The 27,019-nt window shown below is 41.6% G+C and overlaps 1 protein-coding gene across 1 annotated transcript in view; it reads right to left on the bottom strand.

Annotated features, from left to right (window-relative positions):
- ELOVL2 (ELOVL fatty acid elongase 2) overlaps positions 1–20,772 on the bottom strand; it is a 52,981-nt gene extending 32,209 nt beyond the window's left edge. Inside the window, exon 1 of the mRNA XM_065052414.1 lies at positions 20,599–20,772. Coding sequence (XP_064908486.1) covers positions 20,599–20,757 — 159 coding nt within the window. The 5' untranslated portion in view covers positions 20,758–20,772. The remainder of the gene's footprint in view (positions 1–20,598) is intronic.
- Positions 20,773–27,019: the final 6,247 nt, after the last annotated feature.

The raw sequence follows: 27,019 nt of genomic DNA, 5'->3' as shown, positions 1-27,019 counted from the left end.
ATAAACTGTAAGCACTCCAGGAGAAAAAGATGTTATTCTTGTCAGCAAGCTATTTAAAAGATTTCAAGAGCATCTCTGAAGGTAACAAAGAATAGCACTGTTGATACTTGAGAAACACACGGTATATCTGTAAGATTTCAGTAAAGGCCATATCTGTTCTGGAAATAATTTATTTGATTTTTAATGTTTTTCATCCAGATTATATTTCATTCCTATTATTTTTTCTCATACTATGCAATATATGCTCTATTCCACTGTTAAAACTTGCATGCTACATGCAAAAGTCTGGGCCTTTTCCAGTTGATATTACCAAATTCTGCACTTTTTGTGACAAAAAGGGCAAGATTTTTGCAGCTGGGGGATATTTTTGCATGTATTTGGAAATTACTGACTGCAGGTTGGCATCTTATGCAAGGCTGGTAGCTTGCAGGCCTGCCTGTTATCTGGCAGAGTAAGCTGGTGGGGAGCTGATTCATCACACCAGCTGTTTGAACAGTGATTATAGCCAGAAGTGCTGAACACCTTCTCCTGTGCTGATTTAGTCAGTGCAGAGAAAGCTGAGTTGATGCTGGTGTTACTGAGGGTGAAAAAATAAAAAGGGTAAGGTAGCTGCAAAGGAAAGCTCACAGATTTTGCTTTGGTAGCTGCTCAGGTTACCCTACCTGCAAGAAAATGCTGTGTTTTTCAGTGGCTTCCTCATTAAGTAGACTGGCTAGTAATTTGTGATATGAAAAATGAATGGAAGGATGTGAAGTTTAGTAGGCATGGAAAGACACAGGTAAATGTAGCCAGAGGTTTTATCTTCAGCAGCTACTACATTTGGACTTGTCTAGATTAGGGGTGTCAAACTCATTTTCACTGGGCGCCATATCAGCCTCGCAGTTGCCTTCAAAGGGATTAATGTAATTTTGGGACTGTATAAATGTAGGAGTAGTGATATTTATACAGTCTTAAAATTATGTTTGGCCCTTTGGAGGCAACTGTGAGGCTGATGTGGCCTCCCGTGAAAATGAATTTGACATCCCTGGTCTAGGTAGATTCACATTGAAAGAGGTAAGATTTTTTTTTTTTGCTGTGTTCCTGTAATTTTGAAGTGAGGGCACTTGTGTCTAAAGGTTCTCTTACTATATTGTTATTCAGAGAATTTTACCCTGTGGTTTAGCAATACCTGCAAGAAAGCAGTAGGCTGGTAGCATTATCTGCACCAAGCCTGAAGCAGAACATTTGACCAGCCTAAGTTACCAGGAGCATGCTAAAAGATGCTACTTACACAGGTAAACTGAATTTCTTCAATTTTGTCCTGTTTTTTAGTCCTGTGCTCTCTCTACTTGAACATATCTTGCAAGGAAGAGTTAAATCTTCAAAGGTGTCTGGGGTGTAGTGTTGTGCTGTGTGACGCTGAGGTGTCTTGATGGGCTCTGTGGTCTCAAGCTCCCTATGCAGGGATAAGACCTGAGTACCTGGCTGCCTGTGCTGTGCAGACAGATGGGCTTGGAAAGGGTGTGGGAGCTCCCTTTCTGCAGGGTGGTACCTAAACAGCTAGCTCTCTCCCTCTGCTTGCAACTTGCAGGCACTGACTGTATCTGAGCTGGGTACCTATATAAGTCTTTCCCCTTGCAAAAACAGCCCAGATAAGAAAGTGGAACCTGTGTAGAAGAAGCAGCCAGCATGCCAGGTGGTCCTGTGGTACCGGTGTTCATGCTTGCCCTCTGTCTAATCTGTCCGTGGGCTTTCAGCTTGCATACTCCACCTGCCCTGAGCCTTAGACTAGCAGTTAACTCATTAATAACTTTTCTTCATTTCTTCAACTGCAGCTCTTGTCTTCCCAATAAATACTTCAGTGTACATCTGAGCAGGGATTCGAATCCAGACATTGAGATGGACGACTTCAGTTTCAATTTTTCCCTTTTCTTTGACGCTAGTGGTGGCTGACTATGCTCAGAAACTTAGGACGATGTGCCAGCCCAAGTGGTTAAGGAAATCACAAAAAGATGTGAGATATGAGTTCAAGTTAGGGAGAAGAGCAGTTTGAAGCTTGGTCTCCCATACAACAGGTGAGGGCTGTATGCATTGAATTAGTGGTAATGGTAAGATGGTGGGTTTGGTGGTACCACAAGTACTTAGTTTTGGCCTTTATGCAGCAATCTGAAATCCAGGCTTAGAAAACCACATCCCACAGGGGAGGATGGCAAGGAAGGCATGGCTCAAGGACGTTCTAAGGATTTAGGTGCTCAGGCAACTTTAGTTACATGCGAAAATACAGGTGCTGTTACAACTGAAAACAGGGACGTCTCGAGAATTTAGGAGACTCCAACATCACGTGACAGCTGGGCTCTAAATTTTGGGCATAGGTACTAAGAAAAAACAATTAAATGATTGAAAGAATAAAGAGAACAGCCTGCTGCTGTCTCTAGTTCTTATTTCACATCCACCTCTGCTTTGCCAGCATTTTTGGAGGGCTTCATAGCTTCTTAGCATAGGTACTTCAACCAAGCAAAAATCTAGTCTCATGATGCTGAGGTGGGTCAGATTTAAACTGCAGTTTTGAAAAGGAATCCAGAAAAACGGCACCTCAAAGCATAAATGTCAGCTTATTTGTTTGCTTCAATTTAATCTTAGTCCTTTGCTGTATTTTTATTTTCAAAGCCATTGTGCTTTACCTATAGAAAAAAAATCACTCAAACTGCTGCTTCCATCTCATTTTTTAAAACAAAAACCCACAAAAAAACCAAACAAGAGCCCCAAACTAGTTCATATTTTGTTCATTAATTACCCTTACTGCAAGCTGTCTTCAGTGAGCCTGGGCTTGTAGAAAAATCTTAAAATGAACAAGAATATCTCTGTGAGATCCATGAAGAGGTTGCAGAAAAAATATTCCTTGCTCCACTCTGGATCGAGGACTACAGCATTTGTGCCTGTTAGTGTTTGAAAACAAGGACAATAGCGTGTCATCCCATACTGTAGATTCACGTCCTCCTCATGCCTGTGCCCTGTGGCAGACTGCAAGGGTTGACGTTAGGGATTTGCTGTACAGGGCATCCCTTCTACCCCTTATTTTCTCCTGCTATTTTTTTTTTTGTGGGGGTGGGGTTGGGTTCCAAAAGCACCCTGCATAGTGCTTTCACTGACACTATGTAAGCTACCGAGTCTCAGGCTAATTCTACAGGGAAAGGCAATTTGCTATCAGATCTCTTCTTATCCTTATGCTGCCTGAGAGTAAGGAGAGTGGAGTTCTATGTGCTGCTTCCCACAGCTTGTGTGTGAGTCCCAGTGTGCTGAGATCTTTGAGGGGTAAGGGTTTCTTTGTGGACTGATTGTTTAAAGATGTGGCCCCCATATATTTAAGCAGCAGCAGTCTTGAAATCTTCTACACTTTCCTTAGAGTACAGGCAGGCAGGAGGTCCTCATCATACTCTGCTGTATGGAAGGGTGACACTCTTGAACTAGTTTCTCTCACCAGCTGCTCCCTGAATGTTCAGCAATAGCATTTTGTAGTGTTTTCTTAATTCAGTTTTCTTCATCATTTCACAAAATCCCAAGCTCATGCTCAAAATGGTCTCTGCCCTGCTAGAGTTGATTGCAACAGTTCAGCAGAAGTCTTTCCTCTTGATAATATCCCTCTGTTCTTTGGGGAGTTAGAAAGTGGTCTTTTGGCTAATGTGCACTAAACCAAGTTTCCCTGTGGTCTCCGTGTATCTTTGGTGAATAATGCCACCTTTATGCAGTTCCACTTGTGCTGATGATACTTTGTGTTAGTGTCTTTCCCCACAAACCAGACTGAAATATTAAAGCAATAGGAACTGTGGACCCAGAAAATACCCTTCCTCATTGCCCAGGTTGGAGAAAGAGCAGAGAGTACCAAACCAACAGCTTCCATAGGCAGATCGAGAGACTTCCACAGAAAAGAGTATGGTCAGAGGGACTTACCTCAGGCATGCCTTGAGTTAATTCCCATTTCTGCTAAAGTGGCTAGTAGCAGAAAACCAAACCCATCCTTTAGTATTTGTTCCTGTGTTCAGTTTTTAAAATAAAAGTGCTTTTCTTCTGGTGAAAGGGAAGTAGGTGACTTTTGTGGCTTGAATGTCGAGAAACTTCCACATACTCCTCTGTAGAGTGCCAGTTTGGATGGCCTACATAAGAGTCAGGGGACAGAGTTCTCTTGACAACCCCCTGCTTGGGCATCTTATGGCTCTCAGGGCATTATTCGCAAGGGTCTCCCTTTCTTCATGTGGGCTGAAATGGGTGCCTGATGCAACTTGGTGGTGGTGGTGATGTACCTTCATCACTGTGTTTAATACAAATGGCACCATTCGTCAGGAGCAGATGGGGGTGCTAGGAACAGAAGAGGGCTCAATGATGGGAGAAGCAGCATGTTTCCCTGGCTCCCTTCTGCATCTTGTCTCAGTTTCCAGCAATGCTTAGGGCAGTCATAGTGGGAAAAGCACACATGCAGGGCTGTGCAGCTGCAGCATTCCCTCTGGTGGGGGAGTGGGAAGCACAGCAACAGGCTCTGGGTTAATGTGCTGAGTGCTTACAGCTAGCAGGACATACCAAAGCCGTGTAGAGCACGTGCTTCTCTCAGAGGTTAAACACCTTTGATTTCTGTGCAACAGAGACCTCTTGTTACTAGTGAACCTGTCCTTTCTGGGATTCACCTCTGGTGGAGTAGAAAGGAATGTATCTCTTGGGCTTGGCTTCTCTGCCTGCAGTGGTTAGTCCTGGAGCAGAATGGGGCACACACCTGCTCCAGGAGGTTCCTGTGCTCCAGGCAAGGCTTCACCTCATCACCTCAGGCTGGGAGACTGACCCAAGGAGACCAACTATGCTCAATCTTTCACTCAACATGCCCTCACTCCATCCTGCTTACAGCCACAACCACAGTGCAGATGCATACCCCATGTCAGCTGTAATCTATCTCATCTTCACCTGTAGCTACAACATCTACCCTCAGTGCTGACTGTTATTCTTGGTTTTTACAAGCATGAATCTATAAGAGACCCTTGCTGTTGTGATGGTTCTTTAAAATAAAAGCTTATGGAATGACAAAATTTTATTGTTCTTGAGGTAGTTTTGGGAAATGCAATATATGATAGCCCAATGCAATGAAAAGAAAAAAAACAAATATACTTTTGGGCTTTCCCAGCTTTCACCTTCCTAAATAGAGTCATATAAGATGAAGATCAAACTGTAAAGCTTTGTGTGTGTGTTTTCATTCTCTCTTCCTAACTAACAAAAGATACCCCTTTTTTTTTTTTCCTTTCCAAAAGACTGGGTTTTAATTCTTGATACTTTAAAGCTTTGCAAACTATCATAGTTATTATGTCTCTCTGAAATTTACAATAACGTGAAGGAAAACCAAAACTCAGCATGTATTTCTTTAATGTGGTTCTATTTGCACAGTGAATTATTGTGCTGGTTTTGGCTGGACTAGAGCTGGTTTTCTTCTTAGTAGCTAGCATGAGGCTATGTTTTGTATTTGTGCTGGAAACAGCGTTGATAACATGGAGATATTTTAGCTATTGCTAAGCAATGCTTACACAGAGTCAAGGCCTTCTCAAGTCCTCGCTCCAGTCAACCAGTGAGTAGGTTTAGGGTGCATGAGAGGTTGGGAGGAGACACAGCTGGAGCAGCTGACCCCAACTAACCAAAGGGATATTCCAGACCATATGATGTCATGTTCAGTAATAAAAGCTGGGGGAAGAAGAGAGGGAGGACATTTGGAGTTAATGGAGTTTGTCTTCCCAAGTCACCATTACACGTGATGGAGCCTGGCTATCCTGGAGATGGCTGAACACCTGCCTGCCCATGAGAAGTGGTGAATGAATCCCTTGTTCTGTTTTGCTTGTGCACATGGCTTTTCTTTAGCCTATTAAACTGTGTTTATCTCAACCCACAAGTTGTCTCATTTTCACCTTCCTGATTATCTCCTCCATCCCAGCAAGGGGTAGTGAACAAGTGGTGCTTAGTTGCTGGCTGGGGCTAAGCCATGGCAAGTTCAGCATTTTACTAGGTGTAAAACTCCTGAAACCAGGTTCCCTGGCTTTGGGGGTTGCCATTAGAAAGCAGGCACTTTGTGAGCACCTCAATCCTGCCTGACAGGCCTTCACAGCCAGGAGGCTCTGGAGAAATGCTCTTCTCTCAAGACTTACCAGTTATTGGTTGATGTTGTACTCCTTTGGGAAATGGGAATTTGAGCTGTTTTCAGCTGGGGAGCCAACATACTCCAGGCTTTGCACTTCTGGAGAAACAGCACTAATATTTAGGTTCTTTCTGCTTTGGGATTTCTAGATCTGTTTAACAAGAGGTCTCTTTTCACTTGGTTTTGTAGTCCTGCTCCATGCTATACACCCTCATTCCATACATGGGAATGAAGACCTAGGTGGAGAAATATCTGCTTTATAGCTTCTATCAGAACTTAAATCAGGCTAAAGCACCATCAACATCAAAGGTGAGTAAGCCCTCAGAGGCAGAACAATTTTTTATAAGAACATTGTAAGTAATGGAGCTATTTCAGACATAATTCTTTTTTTTTTCTGGACTGTTCAACCTGCCAGGAATCATAGAAAATTTTAATTTCTCACACAAAATAAGGTAAGTCTTATTTCACTGGCCATGGTACTGCCAGATGATATATCGTCATGAGGTAAATTGCTCTTACAAAATTGATCAGCTGTTTATTCTTTTTTAAGTACAAGGAAAAGGAATTTGAAAGGTTTTTTGCACTGTAGTTTTATGGGGTAGTATGAAAGTGATTTAAGAGGCAATTAATATTCACTTGGTTTCCAAAAATCTATTTATAATTTAAGTACTTGAAAGCATCCAGCCTATTACACATTTTAAAATTGTTTTATATTGTAAAAGGCTGAGTGGTTGCATTGTCTCCAGGATGAAAAATTCTCTTTCTAGAATCACTGCTTACAGGATTTTCTTTCTACGAATTTCCAAGCTGTTTTTGCTCTGGTCTTTATAATCATATTAAGTAATCACTAAAATAAAATATGGCAATGGCAGTGCTCAAAATAGAACTCATATGGCCCTAAAAGAAAAGCAGAAAGGCAGGGGGGCTGTTGCAGCCCAATTTGCAGTATGTGTCAATTGTGTACACTCCCAAGATCTGTATCTTTATAATCCATCCTTTTGCTTGTTATCAGAATTTCAAAACAAAACTGTCACCAAAGCAGATCAGTGCAATCCTTTTAAAAGTAATCCTGCTCAATTCTACCTGCTACACAGGGGAACAACAGCTTAACTTGTAATTAAAGAAGATTTCTCTAGGGAGACCTTAGATGTGGCCTGTCAGTTCCCAAGAAAATGGTAGCAATTATTGACCTTGTTTTTCCTTTGCTCTAACAATCATATTTAAAATTACAGTATGACCTGAGATGGAGCATAATTCCTGTAAGTGATGATGTGACAAGACTGTATGACTGTGAGGGAGTAAATAAAAAGGAAATTAGTCAAAAATGAAAGGGTAGATAAAAATTCTGCCACCTTCTAATAGCCTGAGTGAATAAATCACTTTCTCAGGCAAAGCAACAATCTTTGGGAACTGGTTCAGGCTTGAATAAGAGAAAGTTTTACTTGGAACAGGAAGGTCCTTAAGTTACAAGAAAATAACTTCAATGAGTTTTTTTTACAGAGAGGTTAATTATGTTATGGTTGCTTCTTTAATGATCTGTTCACCTCTTGTTGACTTTACAAGGGGTTGGGAAGACAGATCAGTATCAGAATTAATTTTACATCAGCAACTGAAAGCCTGCTCAGCTTAACATACCTGCTTCCAAACAACTCGATGTGGTAAAGGATGCCTAACCAAACTCCATAATGAAGAAGCAGTGTATCACTTCTCATTATACAAGGGCAAGACAGCCAGCTGCACTTTGAGAAACACGGGGAAATAATTCTACCAGAGTGAGGGAGAGTAATTACTCTTTTAAGGCTCTAGATTTACCAGATGATTTGCTTTTGGAACAGAATATTCCCCAGAGATGTGCTTGGGTTTACAGCATCTGCCCCATATGTGCCATGTGTGCAACTACACACTTTTTTCAGCAAAAATCTTGCATCCTAAATTTAGACCCATACAATGAAGTAAAAAGAGGGGGACAGGGAGTAAATGAAATGGTAGGGGAAAATTACAGCAACAAGTTTAGAAGTGAGCTCGGATTTCTTAGTATACCACATCATGGTAATTTTTGTTTTCCTCAGTATTTGCAGACAGGTTTTGTTGCTGCTGAGAAGCTGATTTTCTAAATTAGTATAATGCTTGCAGGGCTTTATTATGTACTTGGCGGACATGTTTGGCCATTTTTCTGGAGGAAGCAACGGAGACAAACAGACAACATATCCTTTCTAGTACTGTGAAAATCTCTACTTAATTTTCTACTGTAACGAGCTTCAAGATCTAAGATGAATAGAAGATCCTAAGCCTCTGCACAGGATCTCATGGCTTGTTGGACAATGAACCTTGAAAAAAAACCCCAACCCCAAAGGCAGGAGTTCTGGTTTTCCCACAATCCTGGCTGCCCAGTGAGACAAAGGGCACTCTATACTGAAAAAGTAGGTTTCTTGGTTGCCGTCCCAGCCGTCTGCAACATAACACTGTGTCCCCATGGCAGGGATTAATGTGCAAGGGACTGCCTGCTCCTCCTGTTACAGACAGGGAGGATCAAAAAAGAATTTTCTAAAACGTGTTGTTCCCTTACTGGGGTTCTCCCCAACAGAACAGTTTTGCCTGACTTTCTTTAACAGCTCGTACCAGGGCTGTGGGGCTCTTGCCTGCTCAGTGGGGGACAAGACAGGAGTCTAGTTCCTCCGGGCAGACATAAAAGTAGGGCTGTGGGGTCCTTTTTTTAAAATACAGTAAACTAAATTAAAATAGAAAAATATAAACAAGAAATTAAAGTGTTAGGTTTTTCTTTACATCTTATAGTCTTTGACAGACAACTGCCAGTGGCCCTTCAAAAAACTATAAGTCAGAAACTCAACTTGTAAAATATTGACTAATTAATTGCTCAATTAAGACTTTTTCCTGCAATGCTAATTCCCTTTACAGACATACTTTTGTTAAGAACAACAGTGTTAGAAGACTCAATACAGCCTGTGAAGCATGTAACAAAAAGAAAGACTCTGAGATCTATTGGAAAAACTGACAACTATACATATATACATCATTAATACCTGTTTCAAACCAGCAACAAATTCACCCAGTCAAGACATACAATGTAAAATGGGCTTCTAACATATATATAATGCTACAGGTACTTTATATAAGAAAGTGGATGAGATGCAGCACATTTTGCTTGCATAATTTAACTGTGTACTGAATTTATAATCAACGTATTATGAATTTCTGAAGTTCACTACTATTAATTTCATCCTCCTAAAGTATTTTAAAATTGCCATAGCTACTGAATGTGTACAGAAGAATGCTTTAAGTATAAAAACTTCTAGGAGAACACAGACAATTGTAGCACAGGATACCTTAGTTTTCCAGAAAACAGTAATGATCCTGAAAACACTTTCATCCTCACGAGCAAAACCATCTCCACTTGATGCAGTTATTGAAATGCACTGAACTGCTTACTAAATATAAATAAACCCTAAATCTAAGCTAGAGGGCTGTTGTGTTTTAGGCACCCTGAGAGTTGCTGTGGTGGCTGGAGAGTTGGCTTCCCTTGGGCTGGGAACACCACCTCAGGCCTCCTGGAGATGCTGGTTGTACGACTGCTCTGTAGTTGTGTTAAAGTGACTCTGGTTAGTTGAAACTATCCAAATAGGACCTCTTAAAATAAGTTATGCAAAGCTGGTGTGAGGTGTCACGCAGGACAGTGACCTGCAGCAAAGGGATGGAGCTGTGCAACTGGGAATGGTAATCTAATCTGCTGGCACAATTGGAACAGGAGCAGACAGATGTTCACACCCTTGGCTGGCTTTTGCAGTAAATTCTTTAGTATAGAGCTCCGAAACCAAAATCCTTCCGTCCTGCATTTTTATTGAGCTAAAACACCAAGTTCTTGTTTTCATAAATTCACATGCTCTAGAGCAGGGGTGTCAAACTCATTTTCAGCGGGGCCCACATGCAGGACTGCATAAATGTAGGAGTAGTTACATTTATACAGTCCTAAAATTACATTCGGCCCTTTGAGGACAACTGCGAGGCTGATGTGGGCCCCGCTGAAAATGAGTTTGACACCCCTGCTCTAGAGCTTAAAGTCATGTTTTCACTGCCACTGTAAAACTGGAATTACATTTTAAAAGAATACCTGTAATTTAAGATTATTACTGACCTCTGTAAAGTCAGAAAACCCAGGAAGGAACAAAGTGGGATTAAAAACCACAGAAACCAAATCTATAGTCATTCCCACTTTTTTAATTTGTTTCCCAAACCCTCTATTGAATGTCTTATTTAATCCTCAGATAAAGCTACTGAGATTAATTCTGCCCAGCTATATTTCCTTTGTGAAAAATTGCATGTATCAACATTTAGTGGAACTGGACTAACTACTTTCCCAAAGGCACGATGTGTCAAAATCTACCCTGATATATATATACATATATATACACGTGTGTGTATATATACACGCTGTATAAACTGCTCATGTTATTGAATTTGAAAGGTATAGAACAGGACACATCCCACTTGCCTTGTCACGTGGGAATGTACCTGGAAGTAGCAGGAGATTTACAAGGGTGTGGGTTCATTGTATAATTATAAGCCAACACCATAATTATAAGGGACCATCAGAGCTCCACATGGATGCCATGGTTCACTTGGCCACACTCACCAGACCCACTGCCAGGAGTGGATCCCTTGTATTTTAATTTCTCTTCACAACTTGGAATGAAGGAATCTGGCACAGTAACTTCGCACTGCAGGTCAACATGTATGCATGTTTTCTATCCATTGCCCTGCATTTGACAAGACAGGTCACTTTGTAGCCTGCTTTAGTCACAGTCTTAAGAGTTACAACACTCAATTTGTAGACTTGATCTTATTCTTATAGTCTAGGTGAAGGAAATCTGGTTATGTTTATTTGCCTATTAGAGAAATGGGTTGTTTTGCAGTCATTTGCTACACCATTTCTTGCCTAGCTGCTGCCCAAATACACAGACCCTTTCCTGAACTATTTAAAGGGGATGTAAGTGGAAAAAAGGAAAGAAAAAGAATGGAAGAGCAGAAGGTATTTGTAGCATGCTGCTGTGGATTAGAGAGACCAGATCGAAGCCTCTAAGGTCTCAGTCTTAATCTTCCAACACATGCAAAGCCTTTCAATTTCACTTTGAGGTCATGACTCATGTACAAAACAGCCTAGCTGCTGTGTGAGGAATGCAGGTAAAAAACTCAGTACAGGAAGCTTTTCAATTAGCTTTGAGTATAATTGACTTTGGGAAAGAAACCTGAGGTTTTTAGGTCAAAATACGTACTTATAAAATCTAAGATCTGTACATAAAACTTAAAATCAATCAGATTTCAAGCTACTGAGTTTTAAAAAACATTTATCTTCTAATTTATTAGTTTGATGCTAGACTTCACTTACAAGTAACTGCTGATTTAAAAAGAAAAGTAAAACTAGAAAAATTCCAAGGTTAAGCATGTCACAATATCTAATATTATGGAAAGAAAGCACAGTTAGAAGACATTCACTGCTTTAGTGGATATGCTGGTCTTACAATACCTTTTGTGTTTTCTTGATTATGTCTAGTATTAGAAAACGGGTTTTCTCAGTAGAAAGCTTTTCACACAGCTTTCTTCATCATTCCAGGTGATAATCTGATAGGATCAGCCTAAGCTGATCTGTAAAATCAAGTGTCATCGAAGTTGGGAATGCCATGTGACATCATCTACACAAGAGTGCTGCACCACAGTGACTGTCACACCTGTGTGGACTGATTTAATTATTAATTGATCCTTAGAGCAAACAGCCGTTGGAAAGATAGAGATCGTGTGGAAAAATGTTTTCCCTTGATGGTTAAGTATTGATGAGTTTCAGTGCCGCCCTGTAGTGGACAGACAGTCGTCAAGAGGAAAACAGAGTTGTTGGCAAGGTCAGCTTGAACCATTTGAGACCTGATATATACATCACAGGCACTGATCAAGTACCTTTTTCCAGAAAATTAATATCCTCACGAGCTCGAGTTTCCAATAAGTGAAGCAGATGCTCCAAGTATCATTAGTTTTACTACAGTTTAATTTGCATTAAATGTGTGTTGTTGGGAATAACTATTTGAAGAGATAGCAATCTCTTACAAGTAAATGTAATAAGTGCATTTGTTTTACAGGACAAGTTAGAATTATCACTGATGGCACCTGCAGCTGATGTAAGTAAAACTACAGATATCCTTGAAGACAGATAGAATGGGAAGGTTCTATCCTCCTTCAAAAAAAAAAAAAAAAAAAAGGAAGCAAAACTAACTAGCAGACATACAATAAATGTTTTCCAGCAAAGTGTGTTGTCTGACAGAAATGGCAAAGGTAATGATGGTAAATCTAGTTCTTAAATATAACGGAGAATAATTAAGGTGTTATCAAAACAAAGAAACAAAAAAGCAGCAACAAGAGACTTTCCTGTGGAAAACAGACTATATTAAGAAATAAAGATCTGTGTTTAAGTCTCTGCAATGTGTAAATGTGGTATCCCACAATCACAGAATGTGAGCAAATCTGCGATAACCATGAGAGTTGAGTAAGCAAGAATAAATAAAGAAATGCAATTATTCCTAGTTTTTAAGAAAAATCTATATGTGGGAAATTATTTGTTTTAAGAAGATGCTAAGAAAGAAACCAGGAGGTGATGTCTGAAGATGTTCTTTGGTATGTTTCCCAGCTAGGTCTAAGCACTGTGTTATTTGAGGGCTCTAACTGAATGGAACCCTTCCTTCATTGTGACTATGCACATTGCTGCTTTGTCATTTAGACTTGGTTACTTGTAGTATTACCCTGAAGATCTGATCAACTGAATGTTGATTAAAATATATCCCAAACTGGCTTATTGAGTCAAGTGCAAGACCATTTCAGGTAACAAATTCTCAAACCTTTTCTAATTCTACATTGATGTATGAAGCGTCGTAGGTGTTTAATCAACTCACTTTTCTTTCTGCCACACCGGTGCCTATGTTACAGCAAGTGCTTTGTTATTTGGCTTAGTATTTTTAATTTACATGACATCATTGTTTCAACAGTAGTGTGTCTTCATCATTTCAATAACCACCCTATTGCATCCAACAAGAAGTGCTGAGAATCACATTTGTATCCATGTCTTTTCAATGTCATCCATATTTGCAGGAAGGAGCACTGAGGAGTATGGGGATGCCTTTGTAAAAGAAACAGAAGCACATGAAGCCCCAGATTTGCTGAAGACTAGAGGACTGGTATGGGTTTCTTGTTTTCAGCTGATCAGGATGTTCCTTATCCTACTGAGTGCTCAGGAGTTACTGAGTGCTTTTGAGTGCTGGCAGCATGCATACCAAGCTTCAGCAAGACCTAAGGTTTAATGAGCCAGAATTTTGAAATACTCACACTCTTTTAACTCATGAAAACACACCTGGAGGAAAAACAGGATAATGCTGTGGTTTTTCTCCCTTCTACATCTGTTTTGGTGACTCTGTTCTCTGGCTTGGATTTCAACTTTACGCCTTTCCATTAAAACACTTTTTGATCTGAATTCTGCCATTTCCCAATGGTGTCTTGCAAATAGAAGGAAATTACTTCCTGCTTGATGTAAAATAAATTAATTTGTGAAAAAAAAAAATGTATTAAATATATATATATATATATATATATATAGAGTTATGTTGGTTATTTAGAAAATGCAAAAGGGGAAAGAAGTGATACTTTTTCCTCCAGGATAGGATGTGGGGAATATTTTTTGAGTTTTTCTTTTAGTTATTGTAAGCAAAATAACTCCAATGTAGTCTCTTTCAATTTATTTTTGCAGATACTATTAAAATACAGACTTACAAAGTCTCCAGAATAAGGAAGAAATAACTGCATTAAAAGGAAAAGATTGTCAATATTGCTTTTCCCTGACCTGAAAAGCTACTGGTACTTTGCAGAGGAATAAAACTAAACGCTACCTTTTCTATTTCTCTGCACAAATTGCTTGGTTTTGATTCAAGCTTCAAATGTGTTTCAGCATCAAGAAATCACAAGCTGTATCTCACAAAGGGGAGCATGAACAAACTATGATACTTTTGACACGTACCAGAAAAACTCAACAAATCTTAGAGAGGATATATAACTAACCATCTGACAGAAAAGAGAGCTCTGGAAATTGCAGAGGATGCCATAAAACTAGGAAAATGTGTAATCCTAACAGTTGAGGGATGGAGCTGTTCCTATAAGCATTGCATGGGATATTTTTCATACTATAAAAGCTTCTGAATTTTGGCAGGATGATAATTTTGAGTAGCCAGTCAGCAGTGCAAATTGATAAAACTGTTTTGTACAGCAAGAGATTTGAATAATAGATTGGCAGTCATGCAAATATGAAAACGGACTCCATGTGTTTTCCCTCTGGAATTCATGGAATACTGACAAACAATGAAAAAAATTCAACTCTGTAAATAATAAAACACTGTTTTGCCACAAATACCAACTTCTAGCAGATGCGAAACTTGCACAACTTCACACCTGACCTTATAAACAGCAATAGAAGTAACTTGGCTGACTGCAGCCAGCAATCGGAGAGAAAGCGGGTGTGGATGGTATTATTCAGACCCCCCTCACCAAAAGATGTGCCAATTCCCTGACGCGGAAATCACCCTTGACAACCTTGCCAACCATTTATTCCCTGCCAGTTTGAAGGCACTTTGCTTTTTGGAACGGTTATATCCATGCTCGCAGCCAAAAGTAGGAAACAAAGTATTTTTTTACTTCAAGCTGGCTGTGAAAATGCATGTGTAATGTAGGGAAATGAAGAAACAGAATCTGATGCGTGTTTTCCAAAGTGTCACTTGAGAATACAAACCAACATTTAAATAGGAAAATATCTTCTTGTTCTGTTAACTGGTCCTTAATTTTTTTTCTTCCATTTCTCCCTTAAATCCTTGAGGCCAAAAACTTGGATTTCAAATGCTATTTCATGTTTTTTACTTCAATCATGATTAAAGAAGACTGGGTGAGGAAAGGAAAGAAAATGATATTTGGTTTTCAAGCTTAATAAGGAAGACAAAAAGAAAGTATGGAAGTTCTCTTATGTCTCCTCCTCCGAAACAGTTCTAAGTTTACCTCTTTAAAAACCTTAAATCAAGCTAATCAACTTCAAGGACACCTCTTCTTAAAAGTGTATGAAACCCCAGTAACAAAGCACAGTCTGCTGGCACTGGATAAGAGGGTGCACAAGCTAATTACCTCCCATCCTCTGCTAACCCCAACAGTGGGTATCCTAGAGTTTAATCCACGTATAACTGGAATTTGAAAGCCCGAAACTCTTAAACCCACTATACCATGGAAACACCAAGACTGAGGCTTCTCTGAAAACCAAAATGCTAATGGCCATGCTGAATGGTAAGGCCTTAATGACACAAAAATGCCTGGAAATTGCATCCGTTGTTGTCACACAGGGGAAATAAAAACAACTGTAGACTTTTCTTTATGTGTGTAAGTTACTCCCCCCATTAGGTTGCTGTATCATGTTGTCTTTGCTTGCTGCAAAGTGTCATGAATGGTAACTACTGACTGGCGTACTTTAGGGGACTTTTAAGAACTTGGAAAAATGGTTTTGTTGTACCTCTTATGCTTGGTTTTAGGGTATTTATTTAAAACTCGGCCACCCTACTTCCAATTGTAATTTCTTGCTATGTTTGGCTTTCAAATATAGACACAGAATAAGAAGTATTTCTTGTTTCATTTCTATATCTGTCCTTCTTGAGGGAAAAAAACAAAATTTCTCTCTAGAGTGATGAAAATAATCTTAATTTTTTATTCTCTAATTACACATCTTCATATAGTAATTTCTGCCACATGGAGCTTTATTTCCTTGAGTTCGGGACATCTGACCTTTACTATTAATATTTCATCATGGTCAGTTTTGACTGAGGAAGAGGAAATGCAACACAGTTTGAACACATTAGCTGGAAGAACTTAGCATTTTTAAAAAATCACTCAGTTGTTATATTGATGTCTAATCAGAGTACTTTCAGTATTAATGCCAATATAAAGTTAATTATCATATTTTTGAAGATGTAGGATGTAAATTTTTTTCCTCTTAGCCTCCTAGATCTGAGCATAATTAGCCCCAAAAAAACTAAAGTGTTTTTTGGTGTTACTTAGGTGGATAAGAAGCCCCACAGAAGATGCAGCTATTCACTTTATTTTATATTGAACTCGACTTGTCAGCTGTGCAGCAGTCCTGTGGGTAAAGATGCAGTCAGTCAGACATTGTGGCCCATAAGGCAAGCCTTATGGGGTGTATGCACGCCATGGATTTATAAGCTCAGCTGTCGCCAGGCACTGACAAATTGGCTGATAAATTTGATACACTTGAAGCCTGAAGTGTGGCATTTATAAAGTGGCAGAGTTACAGTCTCACAAGGTGTTTCTTCTCTGTTGCAGCTGGGCCATCCTTCTCATGCCCTTCCATGGTTCCTTCATGCGGCAGACTCATCCCAACAGCTTTCTGGCTCTGAACAACCAGTGGTATGCTTGGCTTTATCCTCCTAATTTCCGTCCCATCTCCTTTACCTTCTTTAGTTATGAATCAGGCTGCAGTTCTGACATATTACTTTGTCATTGAATATGGACTTCAGGCTCCCTTTGTAAAAGATTTGTTCTTAAATGTCTGTCTGTGCCTGGACTTCTAAATCACTTTTACAGGCAGTGATTAACAAAAACTCTCATAAAGCATGGCATGAAAAAATCAGGCAAAAATCCTACCTGATGTGATTTACACTTGAAGCTGGCTTAAATAAGGGAATAAAACAGCCCTTTATATTTACATTAATCCAGAGTTTGCTAATACCTAAAGAAAATATTACTGCAGGTTTGGGGATTTTTCCCCCAAAACTTTTAATTGAGTCAGAAGTTCAACTGTAGAGTGTTTTCATCTGATTAACTTCTTTCTTTAATAAAATCAAGAGGTGCAATTAAACTAAATGAACATAAAATCGAGTGCCTGACGAACAACAGGATTCTGCTTATCTTCACAGGTCAGAGTGCTTGTAATGAAGATACAGTTATCTGTTTTGAAGAATCAAAGGATCTTTCTAGAGATGAAAGGAATCAACACCAAGGTCAGCATGCCAGTTTTTATAAGCAGGTACCTACAAGTGAGTATACAAACAAAACACTTGACTCTTACTTCAGGTCCTGGAGTTTTTTTTAACCACTCCTTTGTCACTGTGCAAATATCTTCAGTGCCTGTGCTTGAGTTTCTATGCAAGTATTTATGTCCTTTTGTCCTATATGCAGTTTCTGAGCATGTTTTCTCGTAGCTTATTAATTCTCTATCAGATGGCAAAACCCTGGCTTGCTGCTGTGGTTCTGGATGGAAGGGTGGCTGGTCTGCTACCTTTTCACTCTGATGGAGCTGGAGAGATTTGTTGACAGCGGGTGCTGTAGCACTGGCTCCTGCAGCAGCCATGGATTTATGCTGGATTGATCTCTGTCTACAGAAAACCTTCTCTTGCAGTTTGTGTGTCAGTATTAAGGGCTGGAACATTGTTTTTGCAATACTCTTTTTCATGCTCAGGGCGATTAACAAGTACTAATGAATGATGAGGCAATGTTTTTTTTTTTTTTTGTTACTGCCAACAAAGCAAAGAGGTTTGTTGATGTCTAGGGCCCTTTCTGTATGCCCTGCAATCAATGCGTGCCCACATCAAGCATCATACCCTGATATGGTGGCCATGATGCTTCTGAATGCTGAGAAGAGTTAGGTGTCTTTCTTCACTGATTTCAGATGACACTGGTTATTTAAGTCTGTTAGGGAATTTAAAAGATATTCTAGCTCCTGTCTTTATAGCCCCTCTGTAACTGAATTATTGTAGAGGTGCAGATACTTGAACCTATTAAATACAGCTTCACACTGTTCTCTTGTTTATGCTTACCTTAGTGCTACCTAGCCTCTTTGTAAGCATTAGTCGCCATGCACTGTGCAAGGTTATACACTCTCTTACTCCATAAAAGTGGGATTTGACTCCATGGAATATACGCTGACAAATCAAAATTTATAATCGGTTTAAAGTTCAAGGGTGCAGCCAAATCCTGAGCCAGTGTAATTTGACCTAGATTCACCGAAGTAGAGCTGCAATGAACTACATAAACAGAAGAACTGTCCCACTGTGGTTGCCCTCCTATGGTGAGGATGACAAGGAAACAAAGCCTGGTGAAGGCCATGGTTTGCTGCTTCAGCAAAATGAAGCTCCAAAAAACCAGGTTTCCTTATGTGGCTTTCCACAAATAATGGTGATTTAACACTCAGGATGCTGAGGACACTCTCTCTGCTGAGTTGAAGGGATACTAGCAACATACACCTGCTTTTTTTTCTATGCCACTAGAGAAGGGACCACTAAAATGCTATTCCCATTAATTGGCCCCAAAATCTATGTTTGTAATTCATTTGGTCCTGATACCTTTGCTAGTATCCTTTGATGTCTGTGTGTCCTCCCGCCCGCAAGGTCCAGGTACACTTAGATGTTGATGTGCTATAACTTTTAACCCTGCATTAGTGTCATTGCAGAAGTTTTCAACAAAAGTTCAGTTTTGGTTTTGGTAGCTAATGCTCCAATGGCACTGTCTAAAAATTTTAGGGCCAAAGCAACCTTTAGCCTTTGTACCACTTAAAGGATTTTCCCAAATCAGCCATTCTCCCCCTTCCCGGAATGCTTGTACGTGTAAGTAACAAGCTTGTGAAATCTCAGCAACTTTTCAGCACTAAGTTTATTGAAGAAACAGACGAGCAAAACTTGCTAATAGAAACACATGTAGTTCTGAGTGGTGATTTCTGGATACTGCTGCCAGCTGCTTCAAAACTAATTTTGGGTTAGCTAAACAGCTCTAAGAACCAGAAATAATAGGTTAAGGATAGATCTCAGCTATCATTTCCATTACTACAGAGTTGACAATGCCTATGCTACCAACATTTTTTTCCTTAATTTACACCAGTATAACTGACTTCATCTCAGTCCTGGGAGTAGTCAAAGTGAAATATTTTAACTGGCTCCAACGATTTCAACTTTCTTTCCAGTTGACTCAGCTCTTCTGAGCACCTGTATGTTAGCTGCACCAGTTACTGATAAATAATGCGCATTTCCTTCTGGAAATGTAGATTCAGTGTATCATAAGGAAAACATTATCAATGGCCAGTATTAATTTAGCCTTTGTGCAGTTATGGTAATTTAGTCACATATTTTGTATTTATGTCTCACCCTGATTGATAAGAAACAGAAATTTTAAAATGTAGTGGAAAGTCATTCTGGGGTCCTAGATAGAATAAACTACTGCACCATTTCTGGTCTTTTTCAATAGGGTCTTCTGCTATTTATTATCCCAAGTCTGAGATGATTGCAAAAAACATTAAATAGGAGAGGACTCAAGTTACTTAATGGAATGGCTATTTGAATATTATTTATGTCTGAACCAGGACAGGGGGAATCCAAATTGATTTTTATGCAAGGAAGGCAGAATTTACTATATATGATGCAAAGACATTTGGAAAAAAGAAATGTTATATCATATGAAAGAAAAACTAAGTTCTGTTGTTAATTGTGTCCCGGGCTTCTCATACAACAAGCTTGGACAAATTTTCCAGCCCTGCTGTACCTCAGACTTTAAAGATGCAAAATACCTGTATGAAACTGTCCTACTTTGTAAGGTCAGCATTACACTTAATGCATTCCTGTTTATAAACAGGGTGAGCTCCTTTGGGGGAGTTACTATGACTGCAAAGATACAATGTGCTGTGGGGAAATGGCCCTACTCACTAAACAGGTGACTGCATTGTTGCACTTTAACTATCATAAATGCTAAACTGGAACGTAAAACTCTATTGTTCATTCATTACATGGACAAAAAAGGAAAGTGCTCCACTGCAGATTGCATGACTAACACAAGACCTTCTACTAACATACTGCTGGGAATAATCTGTTTATGTAACATGCTCAAGCACACCTCAAAATAGAGAAAAATACACCTGCTTGGAACGGGGAAGGGCAGGGGGGGCCGCAGGTGCACCCCACGCTCCCGCAGCCCCCCGGGGACCCGTGTGTGTGGGGGCTGCCCCCCACTTACTCCATCCACTCAGTCCCTGTCCCCACTCGCCACTTGGCTCCCCGCGTTGCACGGGTGTGCACGGGGGTCACTCCCCTCCCTCCGCCGCCTGACTGATGCCTCGCCGTGGGGTGGGGTGGCAGCCGAGGGGATGCCTCCCCACCCCCCGAAAAAGCACGCCCCAAACCTGACCCGTAGGAGAAGAGGGGAGGACAGCGGGGCCGTGCTTGCAGCTGGCCCCAGCGAAGCTGGGGGAAGGGGGCAGGGATGCAAGAGGAGCAGCGGCGGCTCGTCTGCATTCAGCCCCGGGAGCGGGGGGCAGAGGTACAGCAGACGGCGGGGAGAGGTGGGGACAGGGGCTCCCCTTTGGCGGCCGGGGGGACACTCACCATGGCGGCGAGGCGCTGTCCAGGGTATCGCTGGCCCGGCTCTGTTGGCGCTCCCCGCCGCGCCCCCGCTATAAGGCGCCGCCTCCTCCCCGGCCCCGCCGCGCCCGCCCCCGCCGGCGGCCGCAGGGCAGGGGGCGGGATCCCGGCTGCCGGCGGCATCGCTGCGGTGAGCTGGCGGCGCTCTTCTGGGCCCCCGCCGTGCACCTGGCCGGGGGGGGCAGTGCAAAGAGGATGGGGAGATGGTGGTGAGCAACCGCTGGGAGGTGGGAATGCGGTAGTTGGGCAGGGGAAGGGGTTAGAGACGGTGTGTCACCACCCTAGGTGACACTGTGGATAGGGGCCACCGGCCTTTCACAAAAACTGTTGGGAAGATTCAATTCAGACGGGTCTCTATTGACAGGCCGATTTGAGAGCACACAAGGACACTGGCTGGCTACCATGATCCTGATGTGACCGGTTGTATCATATCTCGGGCTGCACCAAAAGGAGCGTGGCCAGAAGGTTGAGGGAAGTGATTCTGCCCCTCTACTCTGCTCTGGTGACACGTCACCTGGAACAGCTCTGGAGCCCTCAGTACAGGAAAGACACGGACCTGTTGGAGAGGGTCCAGAGGAGGGTCACAAAAAGTGATCAGAGAGTGAGAACACTTCTCCTTTGAGGATAGGCTGAGAGAGTTGGGGTTGTTCAACCTGGAGAAGGCTCCAGGGGGGCTTTATTGTGGCCTTTCAGTACTTAAAAGGGGCCTATAAGAAAGATGGAAACAGACTTTTTAGCAGAGCCTGTTGTGACAGCACAAGGGGCAACAGTTTTAAACTAAAGGAGGGGAGATTCAGGCTAGATATGAGGAAGAAATGTTTTACAGTGAGGGTGGTGAAACACTGGCCCAGGTTGCCCAGAGAGGTGGTAGATGCCCCATCCCTGGAGACATTCCAGGCCAGGTTGGATGGGACTCTGAGTAACCTGATCTAGTTGAAGATGTCCCTGCTCATGGCAGGGGGGTTGGACTAGATGACCTTTGAAGGTCTCTGCCAACCCAAACTGTTCTATGACTCCATGACAGGCCAATTTGGGAGCAGTCAAGGACCATGGCTGGCTACCATGACCCTGACGTGACTGGTTGTATTTAACAGAGGGTTTGGTCTATAGCCCAGCACTCATATTTGCAGCTGAAGTCCTCTGACCTGAAGCCTTGAATCCTCCATGCACTGTGTCAAAGTGAGATCAATGTCACCCCGTTGCTGCTGTGGCAGCTCCCTGGATATCTGTCTGTTAAAGAGGAATTGATAAGCAACTGTTTATTTAGGTTGGCTAGAAAAGAGGCAAAAAATCACACAGAGCAAGAGCTACTGACTCCAACTCCACCACTGATATTAACCAGAAAAATGTTGTGGAAGATGAGAAGCTTTGTGCTTGGTGGCACAAGGACAAAATTTCATGCCTTCAAAACTGATTTTTTTTTTTTTTTTCTAAATGCTAACAAAGCTTTACACCTCCTATAAAACATTTATTTAAACTATTGAATCTTGTTGAAAATGTCCTGCTTATTTTCCCCTGTTTTTCATAAAGCAGTCTATGGCATGGGAAATCAAAATAATATTTTTTAAATATTAAAATTATTCATTTTTATTTTATTTTCTCAATGAGGACTTGTCAAAAATGACATGTTCATACACTCACTCCAATTGCTGCTCTCTCAGTTCTGGCTGTTCAGAGTTTTGTTGACCAGGGCTCAGAGAATAGTCTTTCCTGGTTTCAGTGGCACAAGCTGGGGAAATAAGCTAAGGGGACTACGTGTGGTGCAGGACAGGTAACATCATCACAAACCGAAGTGTGCTTGATGTACAGACAGGCTATATTTGTCCATAATGTAGCACGGATGTTCTAAATCTCAAGACTTCCTTCCTGGTAGGTTCTTTGTCCATGCACTTCTTCACCCCTTGCATTCTCTTGGACCAAGAGGCAGAGATACACCAAAGGCTGTGAGAATGGCTGTCTTCCCAGGGCTGCCTGCCCAGAAATCATACTGCCAAAAGCTACACGTGAAAGCGTGTCCTTGTGTAACTTCTAGCCCACTTTTATAGATGTAGACTTGTTTGCTGGCATGTTAGTCTACGCTAAACCACCACGATTCCTGAGGTCAACCTGTCAGCCTTTCCTCTAATTCATCTTTTTGATAGGTTATTCATTTAATTATTTCTCTGTTACTACAGACCATCTTGAAATATTGAAGAGAAATACTTTTTTGTAGCCATTCTGTCCCCAAAGAAGTTGTTACCTGAGCAGAAAATTTTCCTCTTTGTCCAAGAGTTTACTCTTTAGGTGCTGTAGACCAAGCAGCACTTTGGGAGGCAGAAGAACATGGTAGTGACTCAGTGCATTGGAATGCTTCAGGCCCACAATTTTTATTCCAATTTCTTTTTAGTTCAAACAGGGTGGAGTTAGCTTGTCAAGCCAAATCCAGACATAAGAACATGGCAATACAAAATATTTTTTTCTTTATTCTTGTTTTTCTTTGTCTAAAACAGAAAGGAAACAGATGTTCAAGTTTGGTAAAGATGTCACATTTCTAATTTCTTGAGTTCCTTGTGCCTGACACATTATATTAATATTAATTAATGTCATTTCCTTCTGTACTAGCAATTTTATTTTTTGTCAAAACAAAGGTGTCTCCAATGAAGACACATATAGGAAGCAAATAGGATTCTGGTGGCATCTAAAAGAAGATGTAATAGTATTACGGATATTTTTAAAGCCTATCTAATGACCTGAATTTAGAGATTTAAGGGCTATGGCAGGATTTGGATTCAACCGTTTTGTACGGAGGGCAATGCCATATATTTAGTTGGATCCCAGGCAGACCTATACCAGGTGTGCTAGCTTTGAGTGGTTGCTGAACAGCATGTTGTACTGACAGGCGGGGCAGAAAAATAAATCAACACGTGGAAAAATGGAATTGCTTAATTCCAGCTGAAATTCTCTGGTAACAAGGAGAATAAGTGGACGCGATTAAACCAGGACTTCATTCTGGAGTGTTGCTGTTACACAATGACTACTGTTCATGGTGAAATGCCACATGGAGTTAGCTTGAGTCCTGCTGGTGTAGGGGCTGTTGTAGGTTGGACCTCATCACAAGCCGCCTAACTTACAGAATCACAGACTGGTTGAGGTTGGCAGGGACCTCTGGATGTGACCTGGTCCAACCCACCTGCTCAAGCAGGGTTACCTAGAGCTGGCTGCCCAGGGCTGTATCCAGTCATGTTTGGAATATCTCTGCATCTTAGGAACAGCACCTTTGAGTTGCAATGACTTTGGAGCTGCCAGGTCCCACTGGGTTTGCAGCTCAGCAGGAAACAAGGTGGACGACGTACCACTGATCAGCTGGCTACTGGCAGCTCTCAACTCCTGCTATTTTCCAATCAGCAGGATAAAGTTTTAGTTTGAGAAAGAAAAGTGAAGTAAGCCATGTCCCACATTGCAAATCACTGCTCTTGATCACAGTCTCCTCCAAGTTGGGATTTAAACTCAGGACCTGCCTGTTTCACTAAATTGTCCTATCAGTAGTATCTTTCCAACTCAATGGCAAAATGTCTCTTATTTCCCTGAGCTGACATGGAAGAGGTTATTTTCCTCCTGTTATCCATTCTTTTTCTAGTTTTATTGGCACAGTATAATGGTTATGTACCTAAAGATCTTGATTCTGCTAGTGACATCATAGGGAGTTAAGAGGTTACTGCGACAGAATTTTTAACTCCCAGTGAGTGCTTAAGAACTGTTGCTAATAAAACTGTGTTGAATCAAATCCCAGTATCAGGCTAAAGCAAAAAGATTTTGTGGTTTATCAAACCAGAACTGAAAGGCTGTCCTCTTGTTTTTCTCTGGTATGATTAGTTCTTTCTAGAATGTAGTTTTTCCTATGCTTTTAGTCTTCAAAACTAGTGTACCGTGTCTGTACAGGTAAAGCTAAAACTTCTATTAAATTGCCAGCTATGAGCATGTAAAATAAAAACTCTGCCACAATAAACTTATCCTGGATGAAGCATGGACTTGAGCAATTGCGCAGCTTCGCAGGTTTTCTAATAAGTATGTATTATGTTTTAGCACCCTCTTCTGGAACACAATAATACTGCCAGTATTTACTCTTAAAGGCTCTGCTAAAGCTGGAATGGAATTGCAACATGTGCAGGAAAAGTCCTTGGCTGCAGTCACAGATAGTTTGGCTGTATAATTTGGTATTTTCTAAATTTACATAAAGAGAATTTTATCATCCCTCTTATGCCTATCATCTTTATTTAAATAGTCCATATTGTTCATTTAAGTCAGCCTAGAACTGGGGAAAATCTGACAGCTCCAAAACAAAAGCTGAAGCTGAATGGTCACAAAAGACCATATTTAGATGCTCTGTCCCTCATTGTCTGCCCATCTCCTCTGAGGAGTCTGGTGGCGTTAACTTGCTGTGAATTGTGGACGGATGTGAATGAGCTCTCTCCATACTTAGCATTATGGTGGCATATGGAGGTCCCAGTCTGAGATCACGGTCCTGCTGTGGTGAGACCTACACCAGAGTCCTTCGTCAAAGAGCTGACAGTGTGATGCACAACAACATAACACGGAGGGAAAGGGGTGGAAGGAGGATGTTCTCCCAACTCCTGCCCTGGGAAACGGAAATGTATTCATGCCAAAGGAAAAGTAGTGGGGGGAAGGTCACCAAGTGCATTCTGAAGAGAAGAAAGAGCTACATTTTGCTCCTTCTGCATGAACTGTCACTACCTGGCTGGCTGCTGGGGCACAAGTGACAGGCAGTCAAGCCCCTATATGTTGTTTTGGCTACAACAGTTGGCATGGTTGCCAGTCACCTTTGAAGATATTGTATGTGCCTAGAAAAGGATTAAAAGATTAGGACGCTGTAGAACAAAAACTGCCTGGATTACTTTAACTTGCTCTTCCTGTGCATATTCATTTTAATAATCCTTATTTACAACAATAGCCTTCAGCAAGACTCCTGCTACATTAATGCATGGTGCGGATGATAAACAAACAGAAGGCCATGAATGATGCAAGGATCTGGAAAAGGACAAAAGATAATCTCGTTAAAGTGGCTGAAATTCCTGTTCTGGACTAGAATACAGAGTTTATTTAACATAATTTCCACGTGGTCATGGGGAGATCATTCAAATATTTTTTCTACAGCTAGTCGAAGATTCTATTCTTCCTTCTGCTGGCTGCCTGAGGGTAACTAAATGTGCATTTGTCAAAGTGCTGAGCAGCTGCACCTGACATCAGTGAAAGCTGTGCTACAAATAAATTAAATGCAAAAGAAACATGAGATTTTTGCCATACACTGGCTGAAAAGGAGGCCAAAAGGGGCACCAAATATGTTGACACTTTGAACATCTATTTCAGCCTCAATCCTCTTCCTGGTGAAGGAGGGATAATCCCATTCCTCACCTGGTCTTGCTGCACAAACACAAACACCAGTTAACTGACTGCTGCAAAACATCTGGTTAGTCTAGATGTATCAGCTCTCACACCCTGAAAATAAGGCCTGTGCCCTCAGCATCCACATCTCTCTTGTTTTTGCTAGTCGTTATCTTTCTGATTTGCACCATTTGCTCTATGGAAGCAAGTAAAATGCTCCTGCTTTGACCCGACCCGTGGATAAGCTTTCTCTGACATCTCACTGCAATGGTGACATCTACATGGGAAGTTAGGCTTCTGCAGTAGCGGATTCAAACAAACATTTTCAGTAGTTCTAGAAACATTAACCAGCACCTCCCACACAACAAATGAAAGTTATAACCTTATTCCAGTTCTAAAAGTAAAGTCCATGTCAGAATCAAGATTATCTCATGATTCCGGGAAGTTATTATTTCCTCAGATTTCTCTTAAGAGGGAAAGACCAGCTTTGATGTGTCGCTACAATGTCAACAGAAAGCAAGAGTCAAGGCCATGTGGAATTTGAACCATGCTGGGCTGGCGCATATGTAGAAACGCTGCCTTGGCCAAGGACTGGTGGCCCTGCTGTCCCCTTTCCGATCAACCCGGGCACGGGGAAGCCAGGGCAGCAATGACAAGAGGGAGAAAGAGGAACAAGAGATGAGGTTGCCCCATCCTTAGGACTGAGCTAAATCAATCACTGCACGGGGAGCAACCTGTCTACTACAGGCTCTCTGCTCTGCTCAAGGCTCCAGCCACGGCCACACATGTGTCTTTACCACACTGCCTGCCCCCTCTCGCCCTGCTCTGCCTCCCACAGCCTGGCCGGGCACCCGCTCAGCCCACCCTGCGTCACCCCCGCCCTCAGTGCCGCCCGTGCCGCGGTCGCCTCTCAGCCCCAAGCAGGGAGGGCGGCGCGGGGCACGCCGGGACTTGTTGTCCCCCTTGCGGGGGCGCCTCCCGCTCTTGCCGCCGGGACTTGAGGAGG

Source organism: Columba livia, chromosome 2, assembly GCF_036013475.1.
Source record: "Columba livia isolate bColLiv1 breed racing homer chromosome 2, bColLiv1.pat.W.v2, whole genome shotgun sequence".
Lineage (NCBI taxonomy): Eukaryota > Metazoa > Chordata > Aves > Columbiformes > Columbidae > Columba > Columba livia.
Note: the sequence above shows the minus strand (reverse complement) of the source record. Positions and strands in the feature narration are given on the sequence as shown.